Raw genomic sequence first — 15,925 nt, 5'->3', positions numbered from 1 at the left:
GCACCGACCCTTTATTCCTTCTTGCCAAATGGAATCCCAAGCCCCAGGTGTTCCCACCCCGGCTGATGGAATCGATGGCACTGCCTGCTTTAGAATGAGCCACGGCACCTCTGTGCCTCCAGATTAGATGCTGTGTGCTCAGCATCCGTAGGAAACAAACAGAGAAGTAAATATTTGCTACAGAATGGCTCTCCAGAGCTTGAGGATGCAGTTCTGCCTCTGAGAATTCACGGGCTCCATGTGCCTCTTGTTTAGAGTCAAGGCAAAGCTGTCTCCACAGCAAGGAATCTGGTGCTTTGGTGTATCCAGGGGAGATAATGTGCCAACAGCACAGTGGTATTGAATATTGATAAGGATGGGACAGGCCGTGCTTAGAGTCAGTGTCACATTCAAATGACTGGCAGAGAGATGAAAAGAAAGCCAAACCGAACGCCCCTCCAGAACCCTCCTGCCGACTGCCTTGAGGGTCTGGTGCTCTTCGGTCTCTCTCCTGCCTCTCCATCAATAACCATGATCCAATATCCACCGTTGGTTTCCAGCTCCGGGGTAATTGCTTTCCTCCCTCATTTTCTGGGCTGCTGGGCTGTGCGGGCAACAGGGCAGTTGTGTGACCGCTCTGTCCAGGCGGGCGCTAGAAGTCGGTCTTGCCCTGCGGTGTCTGGTGTCAGCCCATTTCCTGTCTGGTGGCCTGAAAGAGGAAAGTCATTTTATGGAGCTATTTTTAGACTGTATTTTCGATTTCAGCAGTTATGAAACTTGGTGAGCTGGGGGCACAGCTGTCGATGTGCCCTTCCGCAGTGCAGCCATGGTCTGCTGTGTCCTACCCATGCCTGGTAGGGTTCCTGGCAGCGTGAGCCCCCACAGGCCCTGTCACTGCCCTCTTGGATGCTGGGAAGTCGACCGTGCGCCCCTGCTGCCCGAGGCCTCACTCCTCCATCCGCCCATGAGGGTCTTATCATCTGGGCTTCTCAAACGCACATATAAGGAGCACCCCACAAACGGGTCCATGGCCACCTTTGTGGTTCTGGACAGCTTCTCAGGGTGGCCGAAGGAGGCAGCAGTGGGGAAAGGAGGCTTCTCGGCAGGACCTTCTACATAACTACCCAGAAGCACCCAGGCGCCCGAATGCCAGGTCCCCTCTCAGCTGTCAGGGAAGGGCAGGACTTGACTCCAGGGGTCCTGGGACATGCCCGTGTTCTGCCCCAGCTGGTGCTGGGCTCTGTGTGCTGCCAGTGTACTCATGCTCTGATCACTTTGTGCCGAGTCCCGAGGGAGCGTGATGGGGCTCCAGAGGTGGTTGGCCGTGGAGTGTCCGACCCGCGGCTTGGCGCTCGCTGCCCCCAGTGTGCCCTGCACAGCGCCATGGGCATCTCAGGGATGTGAACATGCAGACTCTCGGCCTCTTCCCAATGTCCCTATCTCTGATGGCCTCACCCTCAGCATCAGGTCCTGGGTCCTCACTGCACTGCTGGCAGCCACGCGGCCTGGGTGGGCACATGTCTCTTATGTCACATCATGGTTTGGGGACACTACAGTTTCTCCTTTCACAACACCTAGGCACTTGTGACCTGAGGTTGCACGTGAACCTGGCCTCCTTGCTCTTTGGGAGTGCATTTGTCGGAGCAAGTACTCAGGGCATGTGCTCTTCGCAGGCCCCTTCTTGGCCCGCACCCTGGCTTCTCAGTCCTTGTGACGTCTGAGATCTGGAAGAGAGCTGTGTCCACCTGGGCTCCCAGCCCTTCCCTTTCTGGGTTGGGCTACCGGGGTGTGCTGTGGAGACCAGTGGTAGGGGAGCCCCCTCTCCTTGTCCTGCTCCTGTTCCCTTTAACAGTCTTTGACCACTTCACATGGGCACGTGTTCCCATTGATCCCCTGGTTCTCAGGAGCTGGGCAGCGCTGGCACTTCTGAAGAGTGCCAGTTAGGGGACCGGCTCCCTGACTTTCAAAACAGACCCCACAAACCATCATGTGGACTTTTATGCAAAGGGGGATATTTAGCTCTGAGGTCAAGGACTTCATGTGTTTTAGCAGGACAGAAGGTGAACCATGGGCAGTGCATCCTGGTGTTCCTGCTGTGATGGTGAAGGACATACATGATTTATCTTAATAAGTGAAATGAAAGGGTAAAATGTAAAGGAGAGGCCCATTGCCCCTCCCCAGGCCTGGGAAGCTGTTACGGCCTTCCCGTGTGCTCTTCAGGGCCACCTCACGCCCTGGGCAGACGTGCCCACGCACACCGTGCTCTTCTCACATTTAGAGCATTCAGCCGACTGCAAGCTACACGGTCCTGTGCTGGCCTCTTGGAGCTGTTGCTGTAGGGTCTTCTGCTGACAGCTCGGCTTTCTGCTGGACGTGGCTGCGAGTGCAGGATGGCGGGTGCGTGAGACGTCTTGGGCAAGCCCTGCTTTCACCCAGGTTTTATGCAATGATGAGGAGATGCTGTGTCACAGCGCTCCTCTCTTTAATTTGGGAGATGGTTGGCAGTTTTCCTTGGGAAACTTTTTTGGGGGTGGGGTACAGCGATTGTACTCAGAGGTTCTTAAACAGTGAGAAACATCCCAGCCCTTACTTTGTTTTATTTTGAGACAGGATCTCACTAAGTTGTTGAGTGTATTGACAATTTTCTGAGGCTGGCCTTGAACTTTTGATCCTCCTCCTGCCTCAGCCACCAGAGCCGCTGGGATAACAGGTGTGCACCACCATGCCCAGCCCTTGGAACCCTTATGACGGATGGGCTGAGGCTCTTCCTGTTGGCTCCAGCGCTGCACATGCCACAGCCGTGGAGAGCCATGATGGATCCATCAAGCTCAGAGTGGGTGGACAAAAAATGGAACCCCAGGGGACAAAGGTGATCTGGTCTGATGATGAGGTGGGTAGAGGTCTCTGCTGTCCCCTGTCTGCCTCCCACGTATAGGGAGGCCCATGCCCACTGGCTTCTGGAGACACAGGCTCCTGGCAGCAGTGAGACTGGGATTAGGACCTGACCAGGAGCTTAGGAGAGGCACCACTGGGGCAGGTGTCAGGTGAGACTTGAGCACCCTGCCCTCCCTGCTCCTGGGGGCTGGCCCTGGTGGGCTGTTCCACAGGTGCACATAGTACCCAAGTGTCCTTCTCTATGTCTCCCACCTGCTGAGCCAGTGAGGTGAGCCTTGGCAGGCTCCCTTTCCCCAAAGACTGTCACCACTGAGCAGTAAAAGTGGCTAAGGAAACATGACCCCATTCGGAGAATAAAGGAGACTTCTGGGAGGCCAGAACAATAAAGATCCCACGGACTTATACCTGGGAGGCCAACTCAGTGGACCAGACACAAGACCGGGCAGATTTTGCTGCGAGATGAGTGGACTTTGGAACCAGGAGGTTGACATGCAGCCCTGAAGAAGAGACAGGTGGAATACGGAGAAGGCAGAGTAGGGGCACTGTCCTAACTGCCAGTCGATTGGGCTGTATGCCAGATGGATCCCACTGAAGAACCAGCAAGGAGGTCCTGTCGACACTGAGGGGACAGCAAGGAGCTCGAGACAAGTGTGCAAGGCACAGAGCAGTTTGGATCCGCTTTCCTAAGGCAGGAAGCCCAGGGGGAGGAGACAGTCACTAGCGGAGGCAGGGAAAGTCACCATGGAGGATGGCCCAGAGGTGGAATGGATCTGAGGCCTCAGGAGAGCGACTCAGGACAGGAGGGGTGGCCTGTGTTTTCGTGGGATTTATGTAGAGCAAAGGCAGGGAGAAAGTGCTAGAACAGAGCACTAGGGAAGGGTCAGGCTGGGCTGGCCTTGGTGAGCTGCCAGGACACAGGGGGAAAGGCTGTGCAGCAGTGTCCCCAAGGGTTGGACCAGGACTTAGAGCTGCAGCATTGTCTTGAGGTGAGGGTGAAGTGCAGTGTCACAGGCAGGAGCCTCTCAGAGTTCTTGGGGATGCATTTCAACAAGATGAATAGCAAGCCCAGGAGCATGGCAGGAGCCACGTGAGTCCGCGTAACCAAGGAGACCTGGCCTGGAGCACCCTCCCTAGAGATAGGGGGGCAGATGACACCCTGCCCTGAGTGCCCCTTCCTACTCCCAAAATCTAGCAAGTGGACGAGAGTGAGCCTGGGCCTGAAGGGCCACACTGCTGTCTTGAGGGCCACGGCTCCCTCTGCACGCTGGGAACCAGGCAAGCCACTGCCATCTGTTGAAAGCTACTTCCCTGCACCTGCACCAGGACAGTTGCTGGTCAGACAAGACGTCACAGCTTCTGCACCTGACATGTGAAACCCCTCTATCAGAGGGATGGATGTTGAAGGATATGGGTCACTCCTCCAGCTGGCCACCATTGGCAGAGTACCATGAGGGACAGAGGTGCTGTCTGCCTGTCACAACTGAACTCTTCTTGCAGCAACTGATCTCTTGTGAGCTTTCCCCAACAAACCATATGTCTCACAGGCTGTCTCTGGGCACTTTCTTCCTGCACCCTGGCAAGCGGGGTCCTTCCCTCAACAGATGTCCAGCCTGGAAAGCACGCTCCACCCCCAGGGGCACAGGGAATTTCACCACAACAAGCACCCAGCCAGGGGACCCTTTGCGAGTCCCCCTCCCATCAACCGACAGCCAGGTCTGGGGAAACACTGTGATGGAAACTTATCAAAGTAAGAAGCTTTTCCTCTGCAAGAGCTCGTGTAGAGAGTGGGCAAGGAAAACCGGAGACCCGGGGACAAGTGGGAGGCACAGACCTGAGAAAGGGCTTTACCTAGAGTACAGAGTCTCCAAGCTCAACGGACAACAGCACAGCAGCAGGTCAGTCCCTCACCACACAGGCTTGTGGAGGAAGGCAGGTGGGGAGCAGAGAAGCACTGGAGAAGATGTCCCCTTTATCACATCAGGGTGGTGCGGATAAAGCCACAGGGGAGAACCAAACACGTCACGACGGCTAAAACAATGCACGCCAATAGTGACAACATCAAATGCTGGTGGGGTGCAAAGGACGAGGTCAGGTGCATGTCACTGGTGGGATATGAAGAGGTCTGACTGTCTGGAGACAGCCGGTGATTGTGACTAAACCACACACGCAGCCACCATCAACCTAGCAATCACATCTTGGACATTTACTTCAGAGAAATGAAATTCAAGGAAACCATGCATAAATATTCATAGCATCTTTGTTCCCAGTGTTCCCGATCTGGGGATGTCCCAGGTCCCCTTCCATGGAGGATGGTCAAATGCTCCTTTGTACACACGGGCATGGAAGACTGCGGCAGGATAAAGGAACAGATGACGTAGACGCCAGTGCCCTGCGAGTTGTGCTCAGAGAAAGACCACTCCAGAGGCACATGCTGGGATTCACTCAGAAAGCATTTATAAATGGAAAATATTTTTTAATCAATGGCTTCCAGGGGCAAATGCTGGGGGTCAGGTAGGCAGCGGGCAGGTGTGGTTATAAAAGGAGAATTTTTGAGGTGGTGGTGGAAGCATTCTGCATCTTGAGAGTGGTGATGGGCACACAGACTTCCACAAGTGATGAAACTGTATGCCAACTCTGTGCACGTAAACACACACACACACACACACTCCCACACACAGGGGAAATCCAGCCAGATGAGTGGATGGGATCCTGCTGAGATATTATGCTGCAATTTCACAAAACATTGCCCCTGTGGGAGACGGGAAAGGTCCCCGGGGTCTCTGTGGGTTATGTGGTGGATTTAATAAAAAGAAAAAAAGGAAGGTAGGGAAAATTAATTTTTTTATAATTGAAAAACTTGGTTGAAACCATTAGACGAAAGCAGTAACTGCAAAATAATTACTATTATTGAGACTACATGGGTTAAAGGCAGCAATCCAAAGAAAAAGTTCAGAACAGAATTTATAAAATTTGGCAGAAGATTTTGTATTGGATTCACTTAAAAATTACTTTAAAAGGTTGAAAATAACAGTCAGTAAAAAGTTAAGTAGATAAAATTGAACGAAAAGAATGCTGGAGTGACAATGTTATGTTAGACAAAGACCTTTAAGGCTAAGACATCATGCCAACCACGAAGAGCATCAGACACAGGGAAGGTGGGAAGTTCAATGGAAGCCCACAGGAACCTGCCGTTATCGTTGGAGACCCACAAAGCAGCCAACAGAACTGGTAGTCCCAGGAACCGCAGCTGGAACTTGAAATGCTCATCTCACAAACTGATGGATGGTGCAGATTGAAAATAAGCAGCACTCATTTTTAATACGTCTTCTGTCCTTGTCTTTCCTACAGCAAACGAGTGCGCACCCTTCCGGGATCAGTGGAGCACTGGGTGCTAGAGGAAGCCTTGGCATGTTAGGAGTGTGTTCTCAACACAGTGCAGTGAACTTAGGCCAGCCTGACAGGGAGCTAGTGAAAGTCAGTTCTGTCCAGAAACCAGGACGCACGAAGGCACAGTCCCGAATTAAAGAGGAGGAAAACAATGAAAATACTACCTGAAATGGGCACGACTAGAATGATGTAAATTCTGGAAATCAATCTCATGCAATTACAGGGAAGTATTGCAAATCGATAAGCTTGATGGCCAGCACACAAAAACTATTTTCCATATTTGAGATTATTTCCCACATTTTTCTGTATATTTAAAATTTTGAGTAAACATGTATGGATATAGTTAAAGAATCACTTAAACAAAAATATAGATCTTTAAAGATATTTATTACTACATGGAAATAGCAAGAGGAGAAAATGAGAGAAAGAAAAAAAAAGTGAAGTGTTTGACAGAAACTAATAAATGAGATAATAAACCCAAAGAAACGTGGAAAGAGAGAACAGAGATAAGAGCTAACATCAATGAAAGAGAGAACAGAAATCAATATCAAGGATTAGTGAAGCAAAAATTGGTTCTTTGAAATGACTAATGAGATGACCAACCTGATGAGACTGATCAATAGACTGCACAGAATGCGAAGGAGAGAGAGAGACCCAAACCCAGGAGAGTTAAGAGACAGGTTTAAAAATAAAAACTGTGGCCAAACATGTAGGAATACATTTGAAATCCACAAGGAAAAGGGTTTATTTCTACCAAGGATATAAAGTGCTAAAGTGGACACAAGAAGAAATGGAAAACTGAAGTAAATGATGAGAGTTAAAGATGTTGAAATGGCAGTACAAGGTCCCCTCCAGCCCTTGGTGCAGGACGGGGCTGGAGCGGAAGGCACAGACAGCTGAAGTCCCGCTGCAGGGCCAGTCACACTGATAGACCAGGGGCCAGGCTCCCAAGCTCCTTGAGGTCAGACCTCACCGAGCAGCTGCCTGGCTTCTTTCATCCTCTCTTCCCCTGCCTGTCCACGGGGGAAAGGGCACACCACACCAACGCCTGCTTGGAGACTTCTCACCAAATTAAGGTGTTCACGGGAGCCCTGTGTCAGAAGAGAGACACTGCCTGCACACCAGGGGCCCGGGTGCCCTCCTGTCCTGACCCCTGCTGCCCAAGCAGCCACTGTCCTGACTTCTGACGCTGTAGATTCAGTCACAGTGCTCCCCGAGTCTTCCCGGCCGTGTGGGTGAGCTTCCTCAGGCCTCTTGCTATGGCACCACCTGTCCATCTCTGCACCACACAATCCACTGGACAGAGCCTGCTCCCCCTGTTCATCCATCCTTCTGTTTATGGGCGCTTCAAGCCCCCAGGTTTTTGACAAGTGACATGGTGTGATCATGCGTACACGCAGTTGACCTTTATTTTTTGTGGACTCTGTATTTGTGATTTGCCTGCTTTCTGGAATTTACTTGTACCCCCCCCCCACATCATTATGCCCACAGTTTCCATTGCCAGTCAGAGAACAGTGCAGACTGGCAAAAGGAGTTCACGCCTCCTGACTGCGCCCTTTGCCAGAAGGCTGTGCCTTGTCTCAGTTCTCAGACCGGAAATAGGCGTCCTTTTGGCCTCCACCCAGGGACACATCTTTCTCAGTTTCTAAGATGGCCTCGAAACTCTGTGCTGAAAAGCCAGCTGGTGCCCTGAGCTCAGGAGGCTGTGGTGCACCCACAGAGGAGCTCTGCGTGGAGAAGGCTTTGCTCTGCTGCGATTAGGTCCCGTTGGTTCCATGTCGATGGGTCAAAGTCTTTATGAAATGAGCTGCCTTTGGAGAGAAGCACAACTGGTTATGTACTGGTGTTATGGAGCGGGGAGCAGAGGCCTGTGGGAACAGGACCCAGAATTCCTGGAGGTTTGGTGCTTCGTGTTTGCTACTTCAGGTCTGTGTTGGCTTCACGCAGTGTGACAGCCATGAATAACGAGAACTGGTGGCACACACCTGCTGTGGAGGATAGACCTGGAGGTTGAGCTGCTGGTCAGATGATTGACGCATGTTCCCAGTCGGCAGATCTCAGATCTCAAAAGCCTGTCATCCGTGCACACACTCCCCAGGAGCCGGGAGTCCTCATGACCCACCTTCTCCAACGCCTGGTACTGCGACATGCAGCACGCGTCACCCTGGTTTAACGTGCCTTTTCCTGACGATCAGTGGTGTTGGAGTGTCTTTCCATGAGCTGCAGGATGTTCACTCAGATACCCTCTTCTGCCAAGTGCCTGGTGACCAGTGTTTGTCCCTGGCTTTATTGGGTTTTCCGTCTGTTCTCATGACTTGTGGGATTCTCGTGTTCTGGATCTGTGTGTTGGTGTCTGCTGCACAACACGAAATTTCTCCCGTGCCATGGTTTATCATCTCATTCTCTTAACTGTGTTTTTTCCCTTGACATAGAGTGTATCGGACATATCACTCATGCATGGAGTGTGACTGGCCCTTCTTGTGGCTGTACGTGGTGTGGCGTTTCACTGGCTGTGTGTTCATAGGTGACACAGGAAGGTTCTGTCTGATTCATTCCACTGTCTTCCCCATTCCCTCCCCTCCCTTCCCTTCATTCCCCTTTGTCTAATCCAGTGAGTATCTATTCTTATCCCCCTTAACCATGTTTTTTAATCAATATGAGTTCTTACTATCAATGAGACAAACCTTACCATTGGTTTACAGTTAGTGCATTTTATACTGTTATATCATCTTTTTATTCTGCCTAGTGTGAAGTCATAATATCATCCTGTTACCTTCTAGGACTCTCACTAGTCTACCTTTCACACTCCACCTACAGAATCCATCCAGAATCGACGTTTGTGAGCCAGTGATCAGTCTTTCTCCCTTAGCCATGTCCAGTAGAGATAATAGATCCTTTCCCAGGCACTGGATCTCTAACACGCCTCCACGGCCTTTCGTTCTCATTCCTGCACTTATAGCCTGTTTGTGTCCCAGTATTTAATGTGTGCTTCCTGTGAGCAACATGTAACAGGACTTTGATTTTTTTATGAGGGTTAAAATCTGCCTCTTCAATGCGGCACTTGTCTGTCTGTCCTTAATATGTACTTGGGCATATGCCTCTATATTGCTGTTTCCCATGTGTACCACATTTATTCAGTTCTCCTTTATGGCTCTTGTTAAAACTATACTTTGTCAATTCAGTATTTTTAATTCTTAAAAATTCCTCCCATTTTAGCTAGCCAGCTATGTGTTGCTTTAGCACCTGTGTTTTTTTGACTGCCCTAAAGAGTTCAATATGAATCCTTGACTTTTTAGTTTAATATAAACCAGGACTTTCTTGCTCCTGGACAGTGCAAGGTCCTGAGAACATTGCTGTTCCTTTCACGTCCTGCTCCTCTGTGCTGGTGGTCATGTGCCTTAATTCCACACGGGTTGGACCACTAATGAGGGTGTCCCCTGTTGAGAGCCACAGCCCCGGTAGGTATGACGCCTGGCATTTGCCAGAGGGAATGTTTGAACTATTGAGATGATGATTTGAGTTAAGCTATATATAATTGCTGTGATGCTGGATTGATTGTATTGTATATTTGACCTTTACTGTTGGGCAATGGGGCGGCTCTTGCCCGCTGCTTTGGAGTTCTCCTGGGGATTCCTGGAGGATTCGTGTTGGTTGGGGAAGGCCCGCAGGAGGGATTTCCGGTTGGTGTGGTGTGTGCCTGGAGGAGCCACGTGGGTGGCGTTCGGGAGAGGTTCCCGGTTAGCGTGTGTGGAGTGTGCTGATGGAGTTCGGAAATAAAATTTGTTCCTGCTTGAGTGGCTCGTGATTTGTGCCCAGCCAGACTGCGGCAGTCCCCCTCTTAGCTCCCCTGTGCCCTTTCCTGCTGGACTCTCAGCCTCCTTCCTAGCCGGGATCATGTCCTGTGTTATGAGTGTAGTACTGATGAATTCTCTCAGTTTCTGTTCATCTGAAAATGTCTTTATTTTACTTTTACTGTTGAGGAAAGTTAAAACTAACTGTATGCTCCTAGATAGGCAATTAGTTCTTGCCATATTTGAAGGATGTGGTTTGGCTGTGTTCTGGCTTCTGCCCTTTGTCACCCACATTTTGGTTCTTGTGGAGCTGCTGGGTGGCACTCTGCCCTGAGGGCCACCAGTTCTGCTGTGACCAGCAGCGTGTGTTCTTCCTTGGACTTTTTCCTGCATGGCAGAGCCGTGCTTCCTGAACTTGTGGTTTCTTTCCAATTGTCAATAATCGGCTGACAGATCTTCTAATACAGCTTCTGCCTCATTCTTTCTTTTTCCTTCTGATTTCATCCTTCAGAGACATGGGCTTTAAAATAGTGATGATTTAAAATGTTGAAGAAAACAGAGGGCTGAGCTGTAGCTCAGCGGTAGAGTGCTCACCTGGCACGTACACAGCCCAGGTCTGATCCCCAGCACAGCAGAAAAAAGGAATATACAGGACACATTGGAGAATTTCAAAGAGAACTGGAATATATTAAGAAATCACACTGAAAAGTAACTAAAATTCAGAACACAGTAGATGGATCAGCAGAACAGACACAGTAGAAGGAAGAATTATTAAATAGAACACAGATCTGTAGAAAATATCTATCAGGAAGCTGAATGGATGGATGAAAGATGAATTTTTTTATCTAAGATCTCAGGTTCTTGCTTTGCATGAGAGGTAAGACTTTCTACCGTTGTTGGGCCGTGTTCCTGAGCGGCTCTATGTGCCCTGTGGGGCTCTGGCCCTCCTGCTGCATGGTCACTCCTCCTTTCCGGCTCCTTGAGGGCTGCCAAGGGTGCTGCGGTGCCTGCCCTGCTCTGCTCCCTGTGCAAAGCCATCATATTGTCCTGTGGCCCTGCTCTGCTCCTGTCCACACCGTGTATCAGGCACACCAGGCATCTGCGCTCCACCTGTGCTGATAGGGTCCAGCAGTCAGGAACAGAGTGCACTTGTGTGTTGGTTGGCCCCATGATGGGGTGTGTGTGTTGGTGTGGTGGAGGGTGATGGGATGGTGAGTGACTGGGTGTGGGTGTGATATAAGTGCCTGGCCTGGGGGTTGAGTAGCTGAGGACTGTAGTCAGCTGGCTGGAGCAGGGACATTCAGGGTCTGTTTGGGATTGGGCAGCTGCTTCTGGAGATGCAGATGGGACTCTGGGTGGCCTTGCAGACAAGCAGCTAGGAAGGGCTGACACCTGTGTCCCAGCAGCTTGCTGTACATAGCCAGCCCCTCTGAGTCCTCTGGTTGAAATGCCTCATCACTCTGTGAGGCTTGTTTGTCATATGCCCACATGCCAAGTGACATTCATCCAGCCTGACAGGCCCAGATGTGTCAGGAGACAGCACTGACCTCATTTTTTTTCCTCTTCTCCCGTCCTAGCTGCGAGTGTCCACTGCTCCAGAAGGTATGGGTGGCAGACTTGGAGGCTTGCCGGCTACTGCTACAGAGTCTGAAGCTCCAGGAGGCAGGGGGCAGCCTGTGTGCAGAAGACGAGGGGCCGAGGGATGGCCTGAGCTGGGCCCACTCCGAGGACAAGGGGAAGGCCCTGTGGCAGGCGTCACCCGAATGGAGGGCTCACCATACCCGCGAGCCGCACTGCGCAGGAGAACAGAAAGAGGTTGGTCTTTTCCACGTGACTTCTTGGGTCGCCTTTTGGGTAGTCAGTCCTGGGTAGCTCCCATCAACCATGCAAACTTGAAAGTCTGAATAACTCTTGAATATGAGTACAAAATAATGCCAATTTTTTGGTAGAAATATTACAGAAAAGCAGAGAAAAATTGTCAGCTATTAGTTTTATTCTTATTCTAACTTAGAGTCAAATATAGATATCAGTACTAGTGACTCTACAGTTTTCTTCTTGCGTACGTGTAATTCTACGCATATGTGATGTTCACCACGAGGTTCTCCGCCCAGCTCCTCTGCCACCCAGCTGGCAGGCGGAACCTCCTGTCGGCCTGAGTGAGCAGCAGAGGCAGGTTCTCAGAGGCCAGGTGGCGAGCTTGGGAAGGGACACTGCAGTGGGCACTGGTCATAGGAAACGCACCGTGGAGGACGCTGAGGCAGGAGGCCCCTAAAGGCCAAATTAGGAGCCTAACAGGGACTCCGTCTCAGCAAAGACAGAAACAGAACAAGAGGCCTCTGCTCAGGTGCCAGGTGGCCGCTGGCAGCCTGGTGTCCTCTTCGGCTGAAACAGAACAGAGCGGGAGATGGGCACCACCCCAGTCTCGGTCTGTGAGCTCAGGGAGCAGGCCTTGCTGGGCTCACTGTCTGGCAGTCACAGCGTCCCTGGAATATTTTCAAACGCTGCACATGCTTCTGTCATGGAGCAGCAGTGGCCGGGGCAGTTAGTGGAGGCCCCCAGGGGAAGACACTTGGCCCAGGGAAAGCTGTTTGTGCCTTGGCCCAGGATGCTAGACCCCTGTGGCACAGACAAGAGAGGACCCAAGGTCTCAGAGGCAGGCATTTTTGTTTCCTGCCCTGGTTTCCGGGGAGTCTTTGGGGTCTGGGGAGGCGTATTATCTTGTGGCTAAAGTGGCTGCTGTGAGCTGAGGTCTGCCAGGAGGCCTGCTGGGCATGGCCACCCACACCGGTTCCCCAGTGGAGTGCCCACATGGATTCCCCAGTGGAGCGTGATGCCGTTAGGCGGTCAGTCTCTTTCTGAAGCAAATCTTCCAGGAGAGACTGCTGGCTCCTTACAGAGGTCTGCGAGGAGATGGGTTTTGAGCCTCCCCTGAGTGTGGCTGGCCAAGGAGACGGTTTGCACTGTGGTGGGACTTTGTTTCTGCGGGAGCTTTGCTACGGACTAACACCTTGGCATTGGGGGTCCCTGCCAGGCTGCTCAGCACCAGCCCCCCATCTTACATCAGGGCCATGAAAGCCTGGTAATTTGCATGGGGCTCTGTCCCAAAGGAAGTCAGCAGGGGCTCTGGCCCGCTGCAGCTGAGCCTCCTCAACTTGTAAGAGCCCGTCTCCTTCTCAGCTTCCTCGGCTTCCCCCAAGCCTTTCTGGGGACCCTGGAAACCACGGGCTGCTGTCGGCCTGGTTATAGATGCTCTGGGAGTCGCACAGGGCTAGGCAGGGGCCGGGAAGCCAGTGGGCAGCTCCCCCGCTGCGAAGCTCTTCTCTTGAACACGCTGTTCTGGCCGTGATACCCGTGTCACTCTCTCCCATCTGCAGCCTGTGCTGCCCGGGTGCTTTCTGTTTCTGCCCCATGATGGGCTCCCCTCCTACAGGGTCCTGGACAGCATCACCCCCACATCCCAGCTGCTTCCTCTCTGAGCCAGTAGCTACCTCCACGAGGGCGAATGAAAAAAGGCCAAGAGAGGAGCTGGCAGCTTCCAGCCACCTCCGGCGGTGTCTGAGCAACCAGTGTGCCCAGGTATCTGTGCCCAGAGGAGCTAGCAACAAGGCACACTGGACATGCAGCCTTACTTGTCAGATTTAGGCCCCCCGAGCACATAGGTCTGGGAGGGGAAAGGTGTGATTTCCTCCTGGCCCACCTTCAGCATCATGGCCAGCAGTCCAATCACAAGATGGGTGGACAGAGGAAACAACAGCTTGATAGATTGACACTGTGTGACGGGGGAGCCTCGAGAAGCAAGGACCAGGGACTCAGGGAGAACTGCTCTGTGCTGGGGTTGATGAAGGATGGACAGCAGGGTAGTCTGGTGGCCACGGGGTCACCTAAGGCCCCTGCTGTTCTCTCTGTGTCACCGTCCTCCCTGCCTGGGGGCAGAGCCCTCTGGAATGAGGATCTTCCAAAGAGAAGGGGGTGTCCTTGATAGGATGGCTTTCAGGGAGGGGCCTTCTGGCTTCTGTGGCTCATCTTGGGAGCGGGGAGTGCTGTTTCTGTGACCCACTTTAGGCGAGGCGGAGGGGCGGGGTGGGGGCAGGAGTCCTTGTGTGTGAGGCCTGCCCTTGCCTTTTAGTCCCAATACGCAGCACCCCGAGGTGAGCCCTTTGGGGTGTGGTGTTCTGCACCCCATGGGTATCTCTACACTTTCCTTAGCAGATGTCTTCCTTAGTGCGTTAAACCATACGTGACAGTGGGATGTGTTTGGACGTGACGACATGTGCGGGCTGTGATTTGCTCCACGTCAGTCTTCAGGGTGTGTCATTCCTGCCCCCACCTCCCCGTTCCCCTTCCTCTCCCTGTGGTCTTCCTTCTGTTCATTGATGATGTTATGGACACAAGCTCCACAGAGACACATGCAGGTGGAATCCACCCTAGTGTATGTGTGTGTCCGTAGCATAGTTGGGTGGATTTCATTCCGCAGTTCCTCCCTTTCTCTTCCTCCTCCTTCCGTCCCCCTCTACTCCACTGACCTTCCTTCTATTTTCACAGGATTCCTGCTCCCCTCTTTCCTTATTTTGGTATAGCTTCCAGATATGAGAGAAAGCATTGGATGACCATTAACTTCTGGGAACTAGCTTATTTCACTTGGCATAATAATCTCCAGTTCCCAGAAAATGCCATAATTTCCTCCTTCCTTATGGCCAGGTCAAGCCCCACTGTGCACAGACACCACTTTTCCTTTGTCATTCATCTGTGAATGGCGCCCCCCACCGGCTGGGTTCCCAGCGTGGCCATGTGAATTGTGCTGCTATAAGCAAGGTGTGGCTGTATTTTGGAGTGTGCTGACTTCAGTTCTTTTGGATAAATACTGAGGAGTATTACTAACATCCAGAGTGATCAGGCAAGAGGAGGTCATTAAATGCAATTAAAATAGAAGAAAAGTCAAACTGTCTCTGTTTGCTCAAGACATAATCCTGCATCTAAGAGACCCCAAAACTCTACCAGAAGATTTCTAGAGCTGATAAATTCAACCAAGTAGCAGGGTACAAGATCAGTATGTGAAACTCAGTAGCTTTCCTACACACCAATAATGAATCTGCTAAGAAATCAGGAAAACGATCCCGTTCACAATAACCTAAAAATCCTCCCAAACTTGAGAATGAAGTCACCTCGTTTTGCTCAGCTGTGCTGCCCAGGTTCCACGATGAGGCTGTGGGTCCTCCCTGCCTGGAAACGTCTCTAGTGGGTGGCACCCTGCGTTTGGGCTCAGGCTGTGGGCGTGCTGTGAGTCCAAACTCTCTGTTCTGCCCCTGGTCTCTCAACAGCCTCCGCCTCAGAGTTTGTGAGCTGATGGGGGAGAGTACCTTCCTGCAGCTGGCGTGGCTCTTGAGGTTCAATGTCTTAGGGAGAAGAAGAGACTGGGGCGAGGAAAGGCTGCCCCTGCCAGACAAGGGAGAATTAAAAAAAAAAAAAAGTTGCACTTTAAATCTCCTTTTAAAATTAAAAACACCCACATTTGCCAATCATTTGATATGGACCCGATTTTGTGTGCATGGGTCTCCTCAGGGCCTGTCCCAGGCCCCTCATGCATGATCCTCGCCTAGTGTGGCACCCGGTCTATGGTGCTGGCCCTTCCTGGGGCTGGACCTGTAGCATGCTCCTGTTCGGCAATCCTCAGTCTCCCTTCCCTCGCTTCAACATGACTCAGTCTTTCCAAGGTTTTTTATTTCTTTTTTTTATGGAAATAAGAACCTTTTTTCACACCAATGTTTCATGGTTTTACATAATATGAGCTTACATTGTCTAATTAGGATTTTACCTACAACTGGCATGAATAGGGTTAGAAACAGCTCCACCAATGGAAGCCAAGTTCCCTGCCT

The 15,925-nt window shown here is 51.5% G+C and overlaps 1 protein-coding gene across 1 annotated transcript in view; it reads left to right on the top strand.

The window, feature by feature from the left end:
• The window catches only part of Disc1 (DISC1 scaffold protein), a 193,430-nt gene that overhangs the window by 155,908 nt on the left and 21,597 nt on the right, over positions 1 to 15,925 (top strand). Inside the window, exon 11 of the mRNA XM_026413137.2 lies at positions 11,630 to 11,867. Coding sequence (XP_026268922.2) covers positions 11,630 to 11,867 — 238 coding nt within the window. The remainder of the gene's footprint in view (positions 1 to 11,629; positions 11,868 to 15,925) is intronic.

The sequence above is a fragment of the Urocitellus parryii genome, chromosome 9 (assembly GCF_045843805.1).
Source record: "Urocitellus parryii isolate mUroPar1 chromosome 9, mUroPar1.hap1, whole genome shotgun sequence".
Lineage (NCBI taxonomy): Eukaryota > Metazoa > Chordata > Mammalia > Rodentia > Sciuridae > Urocitellus > Urocitellus parryii.
Note: the sequence above shows the minus strand (reverse complement) of the source record. Positions and strands in the feature narration are given on the sequence as shown.